The sequence below is a fragment of the Colletotrichum tamarilloi genome (genome assembly GCF_030869305.1).
Source record: "Colletotrichum tamarilloi strain Tom-12 chromosome Unknown Scaffold_15.1, whole genome shotgun sequence".
NCBI lineage: Eukaryota > Fungi > Ascomycota > Sordariomycetes > Glomerellales > Glomerellaceae > Colletotrichum > Colletotrichum tamarilloi.
The window spans coordinates 126334-147030 of NW_026849398.1; the positions used below are offsets into that span (position 1 = coordinate 126334).

Below are 20697 nucleotides of genomic sequence, written 5' to 3' on the forward strand. Positions count from 1 at the left end.
CGAGAGGAGGGCAAATATACTGAGGCTGAGAGAAACACAAGGCACGCAAGTTGGAAAGACGGAGCAGGGAAGGAAGGCTCGAGGCAAAAGTGTTGCCGGGAAGGGCTGAGGACCCGCTTTCCTGGAGATAGATGTTGTTTCTCGAGGAGGAAGGAGCAGGTCAAAGTACACACGTCGTTGCAGATACGAAGGAGAGCCCGAGTAGACTGACAAATTATTCTATTACAAGCACCACCTCTCTTCCATAGAGCCGACCTAGTCAAACCCGTTCCACTCGTCCTCGCCGCTGCCTTCATCGCTTGCGTCCTCACTCTCCTCTTCACTTGAGTTCTCCTGCTCGGGCGCGCTCACATTCGCCGTCTCCAGTACCACAGGCTTCCCTGTGCTCTTGAGCACCGGCATCCCAGCCATATCCCTCACGATCCGTCCTTCGTCGTCTCTCAAGTACGGTCCATCCCCGTCGACCGTCTCCTCTCTCGCAAACGCGGCAACGAAGAATCCCATCACGCCGTGACCGTCGCCCTTGTACGTACGAATACACGCTTCCGCTACAGTCTCATCACCTCCAGCCGCCTCGGGCAGTCCACGGACGGGCCACTCCCGCATACCGCGGACCTGCTTCTGCCTCGGTAGGATCGTCCAGCCACGCTCTTTCGCAACCTTTGACGCGAGGGCCTTGATCACCACGCCCTCGTTCTCCTCTGCGTGTATCGAGCAGGTGGAGTAGGTAATCTTCTTGGCACCGGGAAACGTCATGGCGTGAAGCAGAAGCGTTAATTGGAAGCCGGCTAACGCGTCCAGACGCTTTTGCAGCTCCTGTTCCGACTGAACCTCGACCGTGTTGCCGTCATCATCGACCATCACCGCACCGGGCTCCTCCTTTTCGTCCCGCTTGCGCTTGCGGTCGTCCTGTTTGGACGGCTTTCCCTTTGCGTTCTTGGATCCAGGCGGGCCAGGGATCTCCGGGAGATGCAGTTCTGGCATCGAATCACGCCCTACGATACCGCTGCCAGAGCAGCTGGGGTCCAGCAGCAGGGCTCCGACGTCTTTGTATGTGTCAGACGTGGGATCAACGTCTAGAAAGTCCTGACCAGGACCAATCTTGGTCATGCCTCGACTGCCAGCAATCCTGACCATCTTCTCCAGCGTCTGGGCCCTCTTAGAGTCCCTCTCGAACGCAAAGATGGTCTGTTTCTGGGCTCCCTGCTCCGGTTCATGCGACTTGACAATCGCTGCGAGATGCGTTGTCTTATTCCCCGGCGCCGCACACGAATCGATAACGTCGCCGTCTTCCGAGTGCGGGTCCAGAAGGTATGCTGGAAAGCAGGACGCCTTGTCCTGAAGAATGATCTCGCCCTTGAGATAAGCCTGCGTCTTGGTCACATCCGTGCCAGGCGATGCCGCGAGGAGGTAGGGGATGTGAGTATCGATAAAGATGGCCTTGCCCGTTGCCTGCGCCACGGCCTCGATGGAAAGCGCTCTCTCGTACCCCTTGAAAGTGGTCTCAAGCTGGTCCTCCACAGTACTCTTGAGCACGTTCACCCTGATCCATCGAGGGTGTCTTCCTTCAGGGTCCGCGTTGGCGTTGACGTCAGCCCGCAGCAGTTCCAACGACGACACCTTCCTCCTCAGGCGGGCGCGCGTGAGCTCAGAAGTTAATCTCGCCTTGTGCCGCTCAATGGTTGTCCTGAGACCGTGAGACTGGGGCAGCGCGATACCCTTCTTGGCCAGGAGGAAGTCGTGCACCAGCAGTAGCGCCAGCAAAGGTGTAAGCTGCAGAGTCAGCGACAGTCAACGACTTGAAGATGCAGCAGACTCACCTTGCGCTCATGGCGCAGAATGTCCGCCGCCTCGATGACCTCCTTCAAGATGGCACTCCACTTGCACGTCTCCAGTGCAAGGGCGTAGACCTGCGCTGGCGGCGACTTGAGACGTTTTTGGCCAAAGACGCGACTCTTTAAGCTGCCACCGTGGTCTGAGCTCGCCGAAAGAATGTCGGCAGCCTCATGATATAGCGACATAGTGCCGGCTGTCCGTGTATATTGACGTTGGTCACCGCAGCCGTGTCTCGGTGTGCGGCTGTGGGGTATCGGCGGATGAGGTGAAGAGAAATTTCTACAGTGGACACCGCTGGCTCGGAGAATTTGTGGGGACCGGCGGCAGTGGACGGGCGTGTTGATTGCTTGGCCAATTGAGACTGTCACACACGCACCCGTCTCGATGTGTCCCTTGCTTCGCTGAGAAATGGTCACTGCGACTTGTTAAATTAACTTTTGAGTCGGCATCTGGATCATGGGTTTGGCAATGCAATTGAATGAGGTGGACTTGTTTCGCGTGGACGAAATAACCTTAATTTGACGTCCAGGCGCCAATTTGGTGGGCCTTACACCTCTCACACGGCTTACTTGTCAGTGGTGGTAACATGGTTGGCTCAATTGTCTATCTGGCTACCAAGCAAATAACCACTTCTCAAAACCCCTTCCCAAATGCGGTGCCTCGTCTGCAGAGACCCATGTAAGAATCGAAATGTATGTGTTCCAAGGTACAAACAAGAAGCGGAATCCAGTTGCCCTTGAGATTGCTCGTGTTCCCCAAGCTTTGCTTTCCCCCGGTTCAAAGGTGTGTATGTAACTGATCATCATCATCGTAAAAAAAAAGAAAAGAAGAAATTGGCGCGAATGCTCGCGCACGAAAATGGGGATGCTTTTCCAAACAGCCCCGCCGAGTCCCAGTGTCCAAACAAAACAACGTGTCAAACTCCCATCCCAGCCACGGCCCTAGAATGTCTAACGAAGAAAAGTTTGATACAAGCGCAACCAAAACGCTGGCGGCGCGCATAGGTCCGATGGACAACCCGCTTACTTGCGGTTGCTGCGGTGGCGGTGGAGGTGCTCGTGTTCGTGGACGTGGCGACGGGCCTTGTAGTTGTCGGTAGAGCCGGCGGGGGTCGCAGCGGCCTTGGACTCCTCTGCGGGAGAGGTGACGGTGACGGTCTTGTAGACGGTCCTGGTCTTGCGGGAGCACCCAGATGCCGAGGGCTTGGGCGCGACTGCGTTGGTGGTAGGGACGGCGGCAGCGGCAGACGTCTCGGCAGCCTTGGTGCTGGCCTTCTCAGGGGCGACCTGAATGGGAAGCTCGGAAGCGACCACGGCGGATGTCTTGGGGACTTCCTCCTGGCTGACGTAGCCAGAGGTGGCGGGCTTGCTGGCAGAAGGCTGGACGGCGGAGGGCTTTGCAGAAGCAGCCGTCGCCGCAGACGAAGCAGAGGAACCAGAAGGGTTGGCAACAGAACCACTGCCGCTACCGCTGCCGCTGCTGCTGCCACCGCTGACGACAGCACCGAAGGAGGTGAGGAGGTTGTTGCCGGGAAGCTTGCTCATGAGACCATCGACAACTTCGTCAACGGGAGAGGAGATTGTGCAGTCCTTGTTGGTGTTGAGGCCCTTGAGGAGACCAGGGCACTTGTCCATACCAGAAGAGCCGGCGTTGCAGTTGTCAATGATTTGCTGGAGAACGGTCTCATCCCAAGCAGCAATGAAGTCGGCGTGGAGACTGTAACCAGTGGCATCACCGTTGGAGAGGACAAAGGGCTGCGAGCCCTGGCCGGGAGTCCAGCGGCTGGCAAACTTGGGAGTGTCCCAGTAGACCTCGAAGAACATGTGAGGAACGTGGATCCATCCGGCAGGGCAGTTTTTGCGGCGGCTGTTCGACGCACCCTTGTTCGAAGGCCAGGCCATGCTCTCGTAGTCAGTCAGGGCAGCGTTGGGGTTGTAGCAGGAAGGCATGTGGACATCGGCACGGAGGGGAGAAGCGTAGCCGTCGCAGTTCTGGTCGGGGAAGCCGACTCCGGAGCCGTCGTTGTTGGGATCGACGATGCCGGCGGTAGTGCCGTCAGAGTTGGCAGGGTACGATGGCGGGTTGTAGTTGGATCTGGGGCAAGTCCACTGAACAGGCTGGATGGGGCCGTCCGCCGGCTCTAGGTTTTCCTTGCCTCCAGACGACGGGGCAACGCGAGCGGAGGAATTACCGCTAAAGATCTGCAGGCCCTTGGGGAAGGCCTTGATCTCATCATCGGTGCCATCGAAGCTGGGCGGTGTTAATAGAGGATTTGGTCCAGAAGACAGCTATACTCACAAGTAGTAGACGTTGACATAGAAAACATCGACAGCCTCAAACTCCTTGGTCTTGGGGTCCTGGAAGTAAAGAGACGGGAACCAGTAGGCGCTGTTGTCGCCGTTGATCATGGCGTTGGTGCACTTGGACTGGGATAGAGTCTCGCCAGTGGCCGACATGCCAAAGTTGCTTCCTCCCATGACGCCGTGAACGTGGGTCGCGGGCTTTCCGGGGTTGATGATGGGATCAACACGGGTCTTGACGAGCTGCTTGTTGTTGAAGCGGAGGACGGCAAAGGTTCTGTCATCGGACTTGGAGCCGGCCGAGGCGGCGCCCAGAAGGGCAGCCAAAGTAGTGGCAGCGGAGAACTTCATGGTCGTTGATTGTACGGTTGGGTGATTGTGCGGTATGAGACGGGTATCAAAGTGGTCGCTGGGACTCTTGCTGGTTGAGTAGGGACTGTATGGGTGCTGATACCGGAGCACCTGGTGAAGTGAAGGGTGTATATCGCGACTCGGTGAGTGACGAAAGTGGTGAGTGAGTGGAATGAGACAGGTCAAAGAGGGCTGTCTAGAAGTTGTAATGAGAGGACGTGCTCAGCAAGCTGTAGCGTTTTGTGGGTTGGAAAGGAATGATGAAAGGAGAGAATAAAATGCCCAGCAAGTGTCGACAGGGAAAAGTGGTGGAATGGAGAAGGTGAGGTCGGGGTGTAGATCCACGGTGGAGGATGGAAGAAGTGGGAAGTAATATATTCATCGGACGGCAGCTGGGACCCAGACCCGGGCGGGACGGGGGGCACACCGTGAGTGGGAGTTGGCAGGCTACGGCGAGGTACCTTGGATCTGGGAAGGGGGCCCGGGTGGTAGGAAGGCGCTAGCAGGGTGGCCAGGGACGCTCAGCCGTGACGCCATGGAGTGTTCGTGGTAGTGCCATCTGGCGATGAAGTACTCGAGCACAGGGCGATAGCAGTAAATATACATAAGGTAGGTTGAGCGTGGTGAGGAGGGTCGCACCTCGACAACGTGGCAGTCAGAATCAAGATGAAAGTACCTTGTGTTAAGATGTATGCCCAAGCCATGTACTCGAGAGATGGGATGAACAGGAACATGCTTAATTCCTGGTAACCTCCTGACTGCTATTTTCGAGTACATGTTCGACACAACCAAGGAATTGTCCGCATTATTTCTAAATGGAAAAAGAACAGACAAGAGCCCAGACGAATCGCCCAGAGTACATTACACCACTACAAAAAGCTGAGAAGAAACGAAACGGCGGCAAGCTGACGACCCCTTGGACCCCCGCTCATCTGATGTCTGCACTCACGCACTGGATAGGAGACGGGAGTGCACAAAAGTTGAGATGGTGTGCTGCACGGCTGGTTCCTGCATGGTGCATAAGCGTGGCCGACTTCCCATTGGCTGAATGTGATGTCCAACTGCCAAAATTGTGCAGGCCCGAGGTCAACTGTCGCTCAGTGTGACGCCGGAGCTGTTCTTAGCACGAAGAAAGGCACGCTGACTCGCCCCTGGTTTCTGGGCTTCTTCTCTCGCTAGCGTTTGTGCCGCGCGACGTGGCGTCCAGTCAGCTTTCACCGAGGCCACACCACGGAAGAGGATACCCAGCTGCCAGCCGGCCTCCTGGGCAAAGGGCTTCAAGTGCCCGTTTGTGGCGCTGCAAAAGTTTGATTTGGCGGATCAGAGGCGTCCGCCCGTTTGGAAACACATAGCTGCCAGCACCACCAGGCTCCAGCGACTATCGACGCTCAGGGCTTGGTGGCGGTTGGCACACGGGTCGATGCTATATTTCAGGGGCAAAGGGCGTCGTCCATGATCCGGCCCATGACGTCCTGGCAGCCTGTCAAGTGTCTGCCTCTTGCAAGCTCTTGGTCCGTCGTGCATGTCGTGAGGTGTTGATGACGGTGCACATTGCCATGGACTTGAATAAGTAATGCACGCTGCCGGTGATTCGGGAATGCTGCCAGAGGACACAAGAAACAGATATCAGCAGCGCCTTCCACAAAACCTCGCAACGTCCCGTCTGTCGTTGCTGCCTCGATGTCTTTGGGAAGGGACAACAGAAGGTTGCGGTTTACCTTCTTTCCCGCTAACCCTTATTCGGGCAAGCGTTACCCAGGTGTTTATCCCACTTGCGCAGGGGCTCGCCCTTTCCAAATTGCAGGGTTTGAGACTTTTTCCCAAGAAGCAACGGGCAGGAAGTTGGAGACGGACAAGATAGGAAACCACATCTGAGTCGGCACTTGAGACTTTTTTTCGAAAGGCTGGAAAGAGTGAACACAGTTCCAACCGCATCGAGCTTCAGCAACATCACCTGCGAGACATCAAACCTGTCATTCGGGAATCTCGGGGTCATTCTTCCAACTGGATCACCCTTCGAACAATCCCTTTCTTGCCTCCCGACGGAATGGCCATGTCTCTCTCCGTTGTCTTGACTCTGGCTTCCTTGGCCTTGGCCGGGCAAAAGAGTTTTCTAGCTGCATAACTTATGCATCCAACTCGTCGTTCCCCACCTCCATCCCTCGCAAAACGTCTGTTCTGGTCGCGCGACGCTCCATCGGGGCACAATTCCCAGGCTCAAACCACCGAACAATGCCATTCATCCTCCAGCGAGAATGAAGGCAATCTAATAGTCGCTCGCCATTCCAATCCCTCGGTTCCATCCGGTCCAAGAAAGTTGTGACACAATCGGCCCTAGCAGAGTCCAGACCTCTGTCGATACCCCCAAAGGCTGGGGATCGGCCTTGACAGATCACAGGCCTGCCCACGAGCTCTGGACTCTATACTCTGGAGGTGTCGACTGGGTCAGCGGCTGGTGGGGTCTCGAAACGCCTGATCCTGGCGCTCATCCCATGTTAACCCGTGTGTTCGAGAAAACAATCACGGACTGCCCGGCAAATCATGTCCTCCCGAGTCGGCGGCGCTCCTGCGGGGAGATTGACTGCTGCCTCCGGCTGCAACCTGGCATCAGTCCCTGGCCATCACACCGGCACTCAACTGCGATGAAAATTTCGCATAGCTGGAGTCGACCAGCGCTAGAATAATGCCAAAATTCATGTCTCCGGCAACCTGCTTGAGGGCTGTTCCGATGTGCAGTATGCACCACCACCACTTCGCGCATTGCATCTATAGTCCCCCGAGAACACACATGACACCTCACTGGTGGTTCTTGGAGTGGCTGGGAACCGCGTGATGCATCTCCGACCGGGCGAGAATCCAGCTGTAGCTTTTGGCTTCAAGAGGCTTTACCGGAATGACGAAACATCGCCGTTCCGAAGGCTTATTTTTGTGCGCACGCGCGGGATAATTCCACACAAAGATTCCTCTTTTGGTCTTCTGTCTTGAATTGCGACGGTCTCACTTCGACACGCGCCAGGTTGTCTTCAGCCAGCCCCGGAAACAGTTGGATCAGAGACATACTCAGTTTTCTTCGAGCAGTATCGCCGATGTATCTTGGAATAACAACGGCCTTGTCTGGGCAAGGGCTCACCGACAAATCCACCGTCGTCAACACCGCCTCTCTTCATCTCCAAATTGAACGATGCCCGCTTCCTACCAAGTTGACCAGCCCTGGGTTCACAACGTTTGCATGGGGTGGTACCGCGCCACGGTGGCTCTCGTCGGGGTCTCAAAGTGCCAAGAGGTGGAAAACCAGGTTACGAGTAAGTCCCAAGGAAACAGGCGAGATGACTGACGGTCGCGCCTGGCGATACGAATTCTCTTGACATAATAGCCCATATAGCAACAAGCTCTCTTTCCTGGGCAGAGGGGCTCTCTCCCTTTGCGTCCTGGGAGTCCCCCTGAGCCGCCGTCTGGCGGGAAATCGGCTGGCGCGCGCTTCCAAAACGCCCGGTCCCCAATGGTGGTCCGCTCAATTAGACAATCGGCAAACGTGAGCCAGAAGCCGCTACTGGGCAGATTGAGGATGAAACAAATTGTCTCTCGACGCCGTGGCTAGAAAGCATTCAAGGCAGCGAGGCCATCACTGGCATCTCTGCGCGCCATTAACACGGACATGCTTAGCGAGCTTATCTAGTCGCAATTTGCAACGCACCTCTCGGCGACCGGCAGTTTGTCATGCACTCTGAGCTTTCTTATTCCTATTGGAAGTTGCGATGGTCCTTGCTAGCTAAAGTGTCAGTCTGTCCCCGTCTGCACCGCAGGGACAGATCGACGGCGCCGCACCATCCCGAGCCGAACCAAGGCCAGACGGTGCCATCTCATCTCTGGCAAAGTGTCGCCTCTCCATTACTAACCCAAGCTCTCAGGCAAGCACAGCCGAAAAGATCAACGTGGCTTGCTGCTCCCCGGGACGATGACGGAATTACACCCGTCCCGTGTCCAAACCTCTTGAGGGATTTCTCTCAAATCGCCATCCGAGCCCGACGCCCCTTTGTGAAATCAATCTGCTCCCGTCCCTGCGTGTGCGGCCTCACTAGCACGTCACCATCAATCGCCTAGCTCCATTGTTTACCTCCCTTGGCAATCCCTTCCCCCCGGGCGCATCTTGCGAGTAAGCTCGTGCGTGCGCGCCTGTTTGGCCATGTGCCGCGTTCCCGGCTTCCGTTGATAAGGGCTTGCGTCGGGGCTAGGGCTGGCAGTCACGGTCCCGCGGGGATTACTGGTATCGACGGGTAGTTGCGTAAGGCCTCGGAGGGGTTGCGCAGATATTAGTGTTGCCCAGTTTGGCGGGAAAGGTTGTCCCGACGCAAGACTTTATCCGTCTAGGTTGCAGGTTGAAGTCTTGAGTTGTTGTGTCCCTCGAGAGTGTCTTGGTCCAGGAACGAATCGTTTGGCAGAGACGACTCTGTCATGTTCTGGCCCGTGACACTGTGGCTTTGGCCTCCGGATAGTTGTGGCAACGGTGACAGACTCTAGATGTGCCGCATAGTGTACGTCTGACAACCTCACATGGCACAAACCGAGCTATGTAGCATGGCCCTTCGCATAGCTTGTATATGCGTGACGCTGCCCCTCACTCGACGACCTAGCAAGCTGTGAATGTGCTTTGTTGTACACTATCTAGATATACATTTCGTCCTGAAGCACATCGTGTGGAAAGAAACATCCGCCACTATATCAGCTGCATACTTTGCGCAGCCAAATGAGCACCCAACCCGAGACAGATTCAGCGATTAATCCAACCCGACCCTCCACCGGGACGGTGCCTCTCTACTCATCGGCAGACGGCATCGTCATACCCCTCTCTATCGGTCATCCTCGTGCGGCCAGCAAGCGGCAACCTCGAGGTCGCCATTCTGGTCCACCTCGAAGCTGAGGGCGACGGTACCGCCAAACTCGAGCGGGCTGCCCTCCCACACAACAATGTCGCTGCTCTTGGGCAGGCCGAGAATATCCTCGACATTGCCGGACACGAGGCGGATGGCTTCCTTGTCGCCGAGGTTGGCGTACTTGGCGGCCCACGCAGCTTCGAGGGCGAGGTCGTGGAGGCGGTAGTCTGCGGGCATGACTGGCCATTTGTTAGCTCTTTCTGTAGACACATATCGCAGCAAACATTATGCGACTCACTGTCCGTGACGATGGCGACTGCAAAGTAGACGCCCGCCTCGCTGAGGATGCGGGCGACGCTCGGGGTCAGGGGCGGGCCCACGACGGCATCGCGGTGTCTATAGGAGGAGGGCGCGGGACGAGTCTCGGTGAGGATGAGCGGGATCTGGGACTTTGCGAGCTCCAGGGCGACCTAGATCTTCGTTAGGCCTGTACTGCAGCAGCATGTGTGCGTACTCACCAAGGGCGCTTCGGCACCGCCTTGGATAACGATGTTGACGTCGGGAAAGTCCTTTTTGATGTTGATGATTTGCTGAATGTCCCACTGCTCCTGTTAGCTTCATGTTTGATATGCTGAATGTAGACTCACATGGTTATTGGCATTGATCACGAGCGGCAGCTTGCCTGACGCAACCTCGCCAAAGGTCGTCTCATTGTGCTTACCCTGGCCGTCGGCGAGAATCTTGCGCAGTTTCTTGACAGCGGTGCTGATGGTGCCCACGCTCTCCTTTGCCTTATCGTCAATGGTAACGTGAAGCGCCACCTCGGGCCGGAAGACGCCGCCGTCGAGGAGCGTACGATCGGTGCGCGTGAGGATGCCGACGCTGACGCCGTTGACAAAAGCACCACCCTCGGAGCTAAGGGGCGGCGTGATGGCGCGGGTGATGCCGCCGAGGCGCGCGCGGGCAAAGGCCTTGCCTTCCAGCTGGACGCCGTACTTTGCGTAGTCGAGGTTCTCTGGATCGTTCCCATCCTTCTTCGGGTCGGCAAAGCCGTCTCCGGTGGAATCCTCCGTCGCAATCTCAACCATGCCGAGGGAGGCTGTGAGGGCCGTCAACCCGGGCAGAACGTGGCCGTTGGAGAGGTCGAGGGTGGTGACGTCGGACTTGGATGCCACCTTGGCGATGGCCGACGAGCATTTGTCAGGCGAGCTGAGACAGGCGACCTTGCCGCTGTGAATCACGAGAGTAAAGTTCTCGCCGCTGACGTCGCGGAATACCGTAGGCACCTGCGGGTGGTTTTCCAGGAATGTGCTCGTGATGCCGTTGATGACGAAACTGGACTTTGACTTAGCGGTCTTGCTGCAGAACGCTTCCCTCTTCTCCGGCTCCAGCTCCGTTCGCATGTTGGGCTTCACGGGGAGGGTCTCCTTGGTCGATGCTTCATTAAAGGCCTTGCCCATGCTCTCCTGAACAATGTGGTGCTTCAGCTGGGGGTTACCGTCAATGTAAACTTGCAGGGGAGTCGCTCCGATAGAAAGCGGGTGGGCATCCCAGACAACCAGATCCGCATCGTAGCCCGGACGAGCGTAGCCAACACGGTAGCCCAGGTCGATGGCCTTGGCGGGAATAGAGGTGACTGACTGCAGAGCCTTCTCTTCCGGTAGGTGGAACGCGTGGCCGACGCCCGCTTGGAACATGATGTACTTTGCGTTCGTCTCTGGCGCGGTGTGGTCTGACTTGTAGGCTACGGGGATGCCATGCTCGTTGAGGATCTTGCCCGCAGAGAGGCTCGGTGCGTAGGCCTCGAACTTGTACAGACTGAACTCGGCAAAGGTAGCGACGGTGACGTTTCTACGCTGGTTAGCATGGTTCACTCACGGATAGGATTTGGCCACCTACTCGCCGTACGCCTTGAGCATCTCGGGAACCTGCCAGGCCTCGAGGGCGTGGTGGAAGGCCCGGACGCGGACGCCGTACTCGCCAGTGACTCGGAGCATTGTCTCAAAGTCCTCGGGGAGGTAGCAGTGGTTCTGCATGGAGACTCGGCCGCGGAGCATGCCGACGGTGGACTCGAGCTTGAGGTCGGCGGGAAAGCTGCCAGACTCTCGGACGAAGCGGTCCTTGACCTCGTCAGACAAGGTCGACACAGTGGCGACGCTCTCGCAGTACTCGTCCTGTTTTTGCATGTGCTCCTTGGCCTTGGCAAACTGCTCGCGGAGGATGAAGGCGTTGGCCATGCGGGTATGGCCATAGATACGCTTGGGGTTCTCGCCGCAGGCCAGCTTCATGTATCGATGGCGCTCTTCGACAGGGATATCACGCTCGAGCAGCAGCTCCTCAACGACGTACTCGCCCAACTCTCCCGACTTGAGGACGTTCTTAATCACGGTACCCTCTCCGCCCATGATGTTGGCGGAACCGGGCAAGATGAGTGACGTGGTGATGCCGCCGGACATGATGATGCGAGTAGCGTCATCGTACGCCTTCAATGAGTCGAGGATACGCAGCATCGGGGTGAGCGGGCCGTAGGTCTTTGTCATTTCATTCTCATCCTCAGTGACGGACAGAGCCGGCCACAGGCTCGCGGCATGATGAGAGTGCATGTCGACCAGACCAGGCGTCACGAAGCGGCTGTGTAAGTCGTGTTCGGTGGCACCGTCAGAGCTGATGGACTTAGAAGCCGTTGTTGCCAGCTCGGTGAACAAGCCCTTTTCAAACTTGATATCCATTGGCTCGGGCGCAATGGACTCGCCGTCAAAGAAGGTCATGTTGCGCAGCACTACCGGCTTATCTTGGCCGCGGACAGCGTTCCATCTCGAGTTGGACTTGCGAGTCTCTGGCTCGGGGCTCTTTGGAAACGTCTTGAGAGCAGCGCAGTGCTTCAAGGACTCATCAAAGCGGGCCAGATGGGCCGACGGAGAGGCATGTCTCGCAGCATCGCGGATGACAGTCTCTCGTTCAATGAGGAAGGTGTGCCAGGCGAGCAGGACGCCGATGAAGACGCAGACGAGCACGCGGGGCGAGATGAGGTTTCGGAGGAGAGTGCGGCGGGGCCGGATGCGGGGATACGCGGCGGCCTCGTACGGGGGCGGTACCTGAAAAGAGTCCCGGAAGAGGTCCGCCTCCTTGGAGGGGATGTGTGGTTGTGTCATTGTAACGCGGTGCTATGTCGCGAGCAATGGTGACCGACAATTGGGGGCAGAGGTCAAGTTATGCAACTGAGGGACATCACATCATCGATTTACAACGAGTTCAATTGTCAGATCGGAACAACTTTTGATTGCGAGTCCGAGGTAGGAGCAACGGCAGCTTGGACGAGTTGGGAAGGTGCAATTGAGTTGCTACTGGAGCTGTGGAAAGCTTGGATACGGGGTCGCATGTACTTTGTCCGATAAGAGACGACATCTGTTAGCGACGTCTACGGTATCAAGTGCTTTCAACTAGCAGGCGGCGGAAGAGAGTACTTTGACCCACTGAAGCTTTATCGTCGACCAGGAGCTTCGTTGCAGGGAAAGTGCAGGGGACTCCACGACTTTCAAGGGGCCTCTGTCTCACGGAGTGATGCAACTCGTCAGTGGCATCGTGAGACGACGCGTCCAAATGAGTAGAGGCGCGTACTACCCATCTGGCCCTGTGTGTGAACACTGGTTGGTGGATGCCACTACCACGGCGATGCCCAGGATAGACATTTCCAAAAGACCAAATCACCAGAGGCACGGAGGCACAGACACACCCGGGTCATTCTCGAGTCGGGTCGTTCAGCAAAGTTTGTCCTGATGGGAGGAAACCCGCCGGACCGGCTTCTTGACTTTTATAACATTGTTACAACTCCATTTTAGACAAGTCGGTGGGCTGCGAGCTGGAGTTCCAAGCTATCGTGATGTCGTGCCCCCTAGCGCCAATTGCCGATGGCAGGTCATTCAGATGAGGCGACGCGAAGAACAGACGAGCATCCTGGCACTCGACTACACTTGATGATTTTGTCACTACTACAGTACGTATCCAATGGGCGATGATCCATATGGTTTGGTTTGGTGACACCGGGTGGATGTTTCTGCACCATCTGCACGTCCTTCCCGCCCGTCTTCGTCTCGTCTTTCCCGGTTGGCTTGGGCCCCTCGGTTTTGGTGGGACTATGCCCCCCAAAAACGGCATCTGCCACAGTGGGCCCGTTTTGGCTCTGTTTGGGATTGTTTGGCCCTTGGAACCCCAGCTGCATCCAGCACTCGAAGCTCCCCGGGCGGAAAATCACCTTTGGCAATCTGCAGGGCATCATCTTTGATACCATACCATCAACTTTTCTCTTTCTTACCACTTCCACTTTACCTTCAATTGAATCGTTTCTCTTGTTGTTTTTGGCTGGACTACAATCATCGCGCGGATTTGTCTTTCATCAAGTTTCCATCTTTTTCATACCCCGCCACTGTACAACACTCCATCATGCCGGAATCAAAGCTGGAGCAGGCGGTGCAGCCGCGCCCGCCGCAGTCATCCTTTCGACTAGCCGAGAGGGTGTGTCAGCTCGTCCTGGTCTTCTCCATCAGCTTCGCGGCCATGTTCATGATGATGACCAAGATTTCGCCCGGCAAGTGGCCTTTGACGGAGCCGTCAATAAGCAAGCCAAGACTCAAGGTGTCGGGCCAGCGCGACTACCTCATTGCCATCTTCTCCGATCTGCACTACGGAGAGCAGGAATTTGGCTGGGGCATTGACCAGGACAAGAATTCCACCAGAGTCATGCAATCTGTCATGAAGAGCGAACAGCCCGACCTCGTCGTATTCAACGGCGATCTCATTACTGGCGAGGATACCCACAAGGAGAACTCGACGCTCTACATTGACCAGATTGTCGCGCCCCTCCTCAAGACGAACCAGCGGTGGGCATCCGTCTACGGGAACCACGACTCCAAGCACACGCTGGACCGCGAGCAGCTGTTCCGTGCCGAAAAAGGCTACGACCTCTGTTACACAACGTCCATGGGCGATAATCTCCCGGGCATCACAAACTACTACGTCCCTGTCTACGAGGGAGACTCCAAGGACCCCATTCTGCTATTGTGGTTCTTTGACAGCCGGGGCGGCACTAGCTACCAGACGGATTCCGATAACATGGACGACATTCCAAACTGGGTTGCCCCCGAGACGGCCGAATGGTTTACCAAAACCTACGACGACCTCAAGGACAAGCACGGCCGTGTCATTCCCAGCGTCGCCTTTGTCCACATCCCCCCTCACATCTTTTTGACGGCCCAGCAGACCAACCTCGACCCCGCCAAGTTCCCTGGGTTGAATGCCGACAGCCCGCTAGCCATCCAAGGCGAGGGTGGAGAGGACGCCCCCTTCGTCGAGGCGCTACTCGAGGCCGAGGGTCTCCACAGCATCTATGTTGGGCACGACCACGGCGACTCGTGGTGCTCGACCTGGCCCGGCCACGACGCCGGACTCGGCGCCGAGGCCCCATTCCTCTGTTTTGCAAAGCACACGGGCTACGGAGGATATGGCACCTGGGAACGCGGCGCTCGGATGATTAAGCTCTCCTTCACGCAGGGCGACGACCCAGACATGTCGGTGGAGAGCTGGGTCCGCATGGAAAACGAAGAAATTATAACGCGCGTAACACTCAACGAGACCTACGGCCAGGACACTTATAATGGGGAGTAAACTCAACACACACACACATGGGTGGGGATGCACATGCGACAGAATGTCCGAATGACGGCTTTATCCTGCATACTCTTTATTTGGCACCGGCAGAGCTATGCCATGTCCCGCTCCGTCGCACTGACTGGTCTCAAAAGCAAAACATGCGTGGCAAGCAGTCGTCCCGAAGGATGCTGTGCACGCTGTGCCCCATCACTCCATTCCTGCACGCATTCCTCTAGGCTCGCAGGGAAATTGCAGCATTCGCCCTGCGGTCAGCTGCCGTCAGCCAGCCCTTGGCGACCGTGCAAACGCCTCGCGGCAAACTAAAAAGGCGCCAAACAGCCAATTGAGCAATCATGGCAATTGCCATAATACGATTGTGTCTTCCTTCGTCTGTTGTTCCTCGTCCTTTCTATTTCCAAGAAGGACAGTCACGATGGACAGGAATCAGACTCGGACAGAAGGACCGCCGCCGAGATACACGGCTTCGAAGCCGGTCGACATGTCTCGGCAACCGCTGCGATACGCTCGCCGCCCGATTTACATACTCGTCACCTACTTGGTGCTTCTCATCGCACCATGGCTCTGCGTTTGCGTTATTAACCGAAAAACGACATCCGACCCGTGGGGGATCATTATGCGGCAAGACCTCGACTCATATCACCGTTGGATCGCTGCGGCTTCGTTTTTCAGCACTGTGGCGGCTGTTATTGCTCTGCCGTGCGTTGCCGCGCTGTTGGCCTACGGCGCAGTCGTCTTCTCACAGCGCCGATCAAAGCAGCAGACCCTGACCGTGAGGCAGCTGCTTGCCATTTCCGACTTGAAATGGACAGCGTTTGTCTCCAGCGGGCAATCGTCTTCCTATCTCCTGCTGGCCACCGGACTGCTTCTTCTCAGTACGTTACAAGCCTTTTGGGGGTGGCTACTCCGTCTAACATGCAACAGCTGCCGTGCAGCCACCACTACAGTCACTGCTGATGCCGCCATCGAGCCGCCCAGTGTACTCGTGCGACAGTCTCCGACCATTGAGCAAATGGGACAGAACATGCGACGGCAAGGGACAACCGGCCCAGACAATTGGCAAAGATGCCGAGCCCGTCTTGCTCCGAGAGTCCAATGCATCTCAAATCGTCAACACAGTCAGAACGAAGATGGTCAACATCACGTCAGCCGACATCCAAGAAAACCTGTGGCGAGTCGACGACAACCACCGGAGCTTCGTCACGGGAGAGGACCAGACGTACAACGACTCTTTCTGGGTATCAGCAATTCCCGCTGGCGTCACTACGGGACCTCTCCGACAGCACTCAATTCGGCTCAGCTCAACCGCAGCTTGCCAGGTTGCAGATGAGTACCCCGCCAACTGCGACGGGTATGCAACGTCCCTCCAAGGCTTCGGCATCAGTGTGAGAACGTGCATGCCTCGCAATACCACCAGCTCTGCACCTCGTGGGGTTCCCCCGAGGCGACGCCAAGACGTCCATGAAGTGCTTTACATTGACGCGCAGATTAGTCCAGAGGCGGCAAAGACCCAGGACTTTTTATCGGAACCGGCTCAAAACGTCACCATCAAGTGTGTCGCCAAAACCAGCCGTGCCTTTTTCGAGATTGGCAACCTTCAAACGGGACTTGTTCCATCCGACATCATCAGCGAGTGGCCCTCGGACGAAGACATGGCAGCGCATTTCCACGACTACGATTGGCAGGGTAACCTCATCACCAACGAGTCTGGAGACGACTGGAACCGCGACCGATTCTCCGGCTGGACATCTGCACAAGGTCCGTTGCGGTCAACAGCCGAGGCGCTCTTTGGAAACGGCTCATACCCACAGGCTGTACTCGATCTTTTGAGTCAGACCTTCCCGGATGGCCAAGTTCCCGACAACACCACGTCCAACAGCGATGCGAAACGCAGGGCGTGCTCTTTGCCGACGCCCCTCGGTGCGTGGCAGCTGCCGTACAACTCTCACAACGACGACTACGACTCGTGGTACTCGTCCATATACCAGGGATGCTCGCTTGCCGAGCTCCCCAAGACACTGTTCCGGATCGCACAAGGCATTCAGTACGTCAAGGTGGCACAGAGCACTCTCGGCGTCGGCATGTACTTGTCCAACGTGGCCGTCCTACAAGACGCAGCATCCAACGACGCGGCGAGGACCATTTACAACTTGGCCGGCACCGAATTTGTCGCACCGCGGTACACCGTAGGCGCCACCGTCGCCATTAGCTTGCTCATCAGCATGCAGGCCATTGCACTGATCATCCTCGTCTGCTACATTTACAGCCTGCCCACCTGGACCGACACCTTGGACGCCTTTGCCATGATGAGGCTGGGAGCACACTTGAGAGACTCGGTGGACTTTCCACTAGTAAGCCGGGCCAGTCGGGAGGAGATGGGGGTGTTGGATGAGACGGATGGACTGCTCGGCGTCGTCGTGCGGGGCGCTGCGGGTAGGTCAGAGGAGGACCTCGAGCTCGCCGCCCTAGCTTCGTCCAGCACCGCGCAAAGGAATGAGACATCTGCGCATCAGTATGCGAGTGTGAGCCCGCTATCACCGGCGAGCACGGTCGATCAAGACCCATCGGCCCCGGCCACCCAAACGAGCCATGTGGTGGACGCCACTAGGCCTGGGATGGACACTAGCGAGCTGAGCGAGTACCTCCAAGGCGCCCCGCCGGCGTCCCCCACGACAACAACCACCACTACAACGGTGTCTTCCCCCCGAAGCCCGTCGCCGCCCCCGCCATACCTGCCGGCGAGATCGTCCAACAGAGGCCAGCCGGTGAGGGGGCCGTTTGAGCTGGGGCTGGGAGCCCCTGGGCTCATTACAAGAGCGTTATGGGAAAGGTACAGACCGAGGTAGAAATGCATAGGGAGCACACGGGAAGGAAATGTGTGTAAACGGAGTTTTGTTTTGTCACATCTATTTTGATACCCACAGAGAAGAAACATTTTCATCAATACTATATCACCAAGTCTCCGGAATGGAGCGTCACTCTACACTGGTTGTTCGAGACCGCTATCGTGAAGAAAGGGAACCGACGCCAGCGCCACCACGGACGCCGGGCTAAGAAAAGAAGTCTAACTTGTAAGTCGAGCGATCGCCGGCGCGGTTCTGGACCCCGCGAATGTGGATCCCCCGTTCTAGCTCCGTCTAGCCCGCCCTGCCACCGATACAGAAATGCTGAGAGTTTCAGGCGGGAGGGTTTTTAGCAACCTCCAAAGGTCGTGCGTTTTGCTGTTTGTTTGGTGGTTGAAAGAGGTACCGCTAACCTGGGAGCTAGCCCAGCTATCCTGCGCTTTAACCGTATCGGGAGAGCTCCCTGCGTCTCAGCTGGCCCGTTTTGGCAACTTTGGGTGGGTTGCTCCGGCACGCCACATTGGACTGGCATACACTTTTAGACGCGGCGGCGCGTGAAGAGGGAGGGATGGGGAGGGGGAATAGAGTCTGCGACGGCCTCGCTGGTAGTCGGAGGATTGCGTTCTTGGTAGTGGAACGATTTGTTGGACTACTTACGAAGCTTCTTTGCTAGTAGAGAGGAGATTGTAGGCGGTAATATTTTCTCACGTCCCTTGCTGTGGTGGTTGGTATGCGATTTTTCGATAGATGGTTGGGTCCGCATTCCACGATACATTCTTCAATCTTCTCGCCACCTTGGAAGGGCCATTGTTTTTCTCTTGCTTATCTTTTCTGGTAGCGTCTTTTTGTTTTGGCCAGGGCTGGCGATCCCCCACGCGAGGAATGTGCTGTGACGAAAGTCTGTCCCTGGCTCAATTGCCATAATCCTGAATCAAACAACGGGCTCATCCCGAGATCCGGATCACATCACCACAGGCTGTATACCCTTCCTACGCAACTCCTGCTCAAGCATCTTTGGCATGGCACTGAGTCTGTCACACGCCCACCACGTGGGTTCCTCGTCGTCCTCCCCGAGAAGCAATCGCGAGGTCTCATAAAAGTGGTACAATACAAGCAGCGCCCTCGGGTCATTTGCGACAATCATGTCGAGGAACGGGCCGAAGCAAAACAGCGGGAAGGCGAGGACGTACCGCTCGAGGTCGGGCGTCGCGGGGGGCTGGCGATTCGTGCTGCGGTGTTGCCAGAGGGCCATGATGACGGACAGCCGCTCCACGATGCCGGTGAAGGCGGCGCGTTGACGGTCCGCGTTGCTGTGGTGCTCCGGGGTGGTGCGTTGGCCTCTGGGTGTCATCTCATCGTATCGATCTAGAAAGGCTCTCTGGATCCGGCCGCGATCCATGCCCTGTTCCGCTACGATCTTGTCGAGAGCGTCGCACGGGGCGTCCTGCCATGCCTTGGCAAAGATGCTGTCTTGGCCCTGCGCCCGGGTCCCGAAGAGGAAGACCCTCACGCCGGAGCTGAGAAGGAAGAGTTGGTCCCGGGACTGGTCTAGAGTGGTGTCGGTGTTGTCAGAGCCATCGATGAACTCCAGATTACACCAAGTGAGATAGTGTATAAGCTGCGCCGTGAAGAAGAGAGAGTCGTACCCTCCCCCAGCCCCGTCGTCACGGCCGAGTTCGGCGCCAAAGAGCGCGCAGCTGCGGGACAAGAGAGCCAGGCTCGCTTCCCCGTAGACGGCGTCTTCTAGAGTGCTGAGGTGCCGCGCCGAGACGGCGAGGATGGCCGTCATGAGGTACTCTGCCCGGAAGGCCAGCGGAAGGACAGACACCCAGACGTCGGCGAAGCAGAGGGTGGGGATCGTCGCATGCTGGAAGTGGTGGAGGAGCTGCATGTGGAGGAGGTTCACGCGTCCCGAGGCGTCTACCGGCCGTGCCGGTCCCGTGCCGACGGCGGCAGCGGCGGCGGGCGATGAGGACGACGTCGTCTCTGGGGCGGAGGACTTTTGCGGGCGTGTGCATGGTTCGTTGCGGCGGATGCAGTTCGCGCAGGGGGCTGATTCGTCGCACTGGATCCCGTGTAAGTCTTGTGAGTCTGGGTGACCTCGACTGAGAGACATTGGGACCAATTACCTTCACCTTCCTCCTTTTGCATGGTATGCAGCCTCCTCTGCTCTTCCTGTGAGCCTTTTTCTTCTTTGGCTCTGGGTCAGCGGGATCGATGAAGCGGAGGGTCAGAGGCGTGGCGTCTGGGGAGGTGGAGGGGTTGGATGCTGGCATCGTCGAGATCGTCCCGTGTAGTGGTTCAAAGGGGGTTCGCAGGGGAGGGATGAAGTGAGAGTTTTGAGCACCGATGAGCCAGGAAATTCATTTAGAATGAGATGATTGCCCATTTGGCTAGAGAAGCTGTCGACAGGCTGAAGCTGAGTGAGTCTGCTCCGTGGCGGAGAGTCCACGAGTGAGATGAAATCAGACAGTAGGCGGAACCTCGCATTCCGAAAAGGGAATGCGATGGAAGCGGGTCTGGTAGCGGAAATGGTTTAGCTCGCTGCAGTAAAGTAGGGGTCCTTGACCCATGACGTCATTACAACGTGCGAGACCACCTCTTTACTGAAATGAAGCTATCGCGAAATTTGATGTACCGGTTGGACATGATTTTGGTGTATGTGGTCCATTCATAATATGGACTCGTTCCACCAAAGAGGTTGCTCGCCTGAATCTAAACCAATGTGCACCCGAAGCCTCCAAGACATAACGGTTCTCAATGAGATCAAAGATGATGGGTCTTTGCCTAGATTAAGATTTGCAGTCATCTTGGGTCACATTGGACGGGCTG

General features: G+C 56.9%; 6 protein-coding genes across 6 annotated transcripts; 2 read left to right on the forward strand and 4 right to left on the reverse strand.

Moving 5' to 3' along the window:
* Nucleotides 1–255: 255 nt before the first annotated feature.
* CTAM01_05738 (NOL1/NOP2/sun family protein) lies at nt 256–2021 on the reverse strand (the record flags this gene model as incomplete). Its single annotated transcript, XM_060521768.1, has 2 exons — nt 256–1773; nt 1821–2021. 2 exons carry the CDS (start codon nt 2019–2021, stop codon nt 256–258), a joined length of 1719 nt encoding a protein of 572 aa, XP_060383437.1.
* Nucleotides 2022–2858: 837 nt separating this feature from the next.
* On the reverse strand, nt 2859–4487 carry CTAM01_05739 (uncharacterized protein; the record flags this gene model as incomplete). The annotated part of the gene is made up of 2 exons (XM_060521769.1): nt 2859–4086; nt 4135–4487. The coding sequence occupies 2 exons, from the start codon at nt 4485–4487 to the stop codon at nt 2859–2861; spliced, it is 1581 nt and encodes a 526-aa protein (XP_060383438.1).
* Nucleotides 4488–9334: 4847 nt separating this feature from the next.
* On the reverse strand, nt 9335–12510 carry CTAM01_05740 (uncharacterized protein; the record flags this gene model as incomplete). Its single annotated transcript, XM_060521770.1, has 5 exons — nt 9335–9597; nt 9657–9828; nt 9877–9960; nt 10006–11209; nt 11258–12510. 5 exons carry the CDS (start codon nt 12508–12510, stop codon nt 9335–9337), a joined length of 2976 nt encoding a protein of 991 aa, XP_060383439.1.
* Nucleotides 12511–13798: 1288 nt separating this feature from the next.
* CTAM01_05741 (calcineurin-like phosphoesterase) lies at nt 13799–15019 on the forward strand (the record flags this gene model as incomplete). Its single annotated transcript, XM_060521771.1, has 1 exon — nt 13799–15019. One exon carries the CDS (start codon nt 13799–13801, stop codon nt 15017–15019), a length of 1221 nt encoding a protein of 406 aa, XP_060383440.1.
* Nucleotides 15020–15437: 418 nt separating this feature from the next.
* On the forward strand, nt 15438–17868 carry CTAM01_05742 (uncharacterized protein; the record flags this gene model as incomplete). The annotated part of the gene is made up of 2 exons (XM_060521772.1): nt 15438–15897; nt 15947–17868. The coding sequence occupies 2 exons, from the start codon at nt 15438–15440 to the stop codon at nt 17866–17868; spliced, it is 2382 nt and encodes a 793-aa protein (XP_060383441.1).
* Nucleotides 17869–18826: 958 nt separating this feature from the next.
* CTAM01_05743 (uncharacterized protein) lies at nt 18827–20141 on the reverse strand (the record flags this gene model as incomplete). The annotated part of the gene is made up of 2 exons (XM_060521773.1): nt 18827–19930; nt 19995–20141. 2 exons carry the CDS (start codon nt 20139–20141, stop codon nt 18827–18829), a joined length of 1251 nt encoding a protein of 416 aa, XP_060383442.1.
* Nucleotides 20142–20697: the final 556 nt, after the last annotated feature.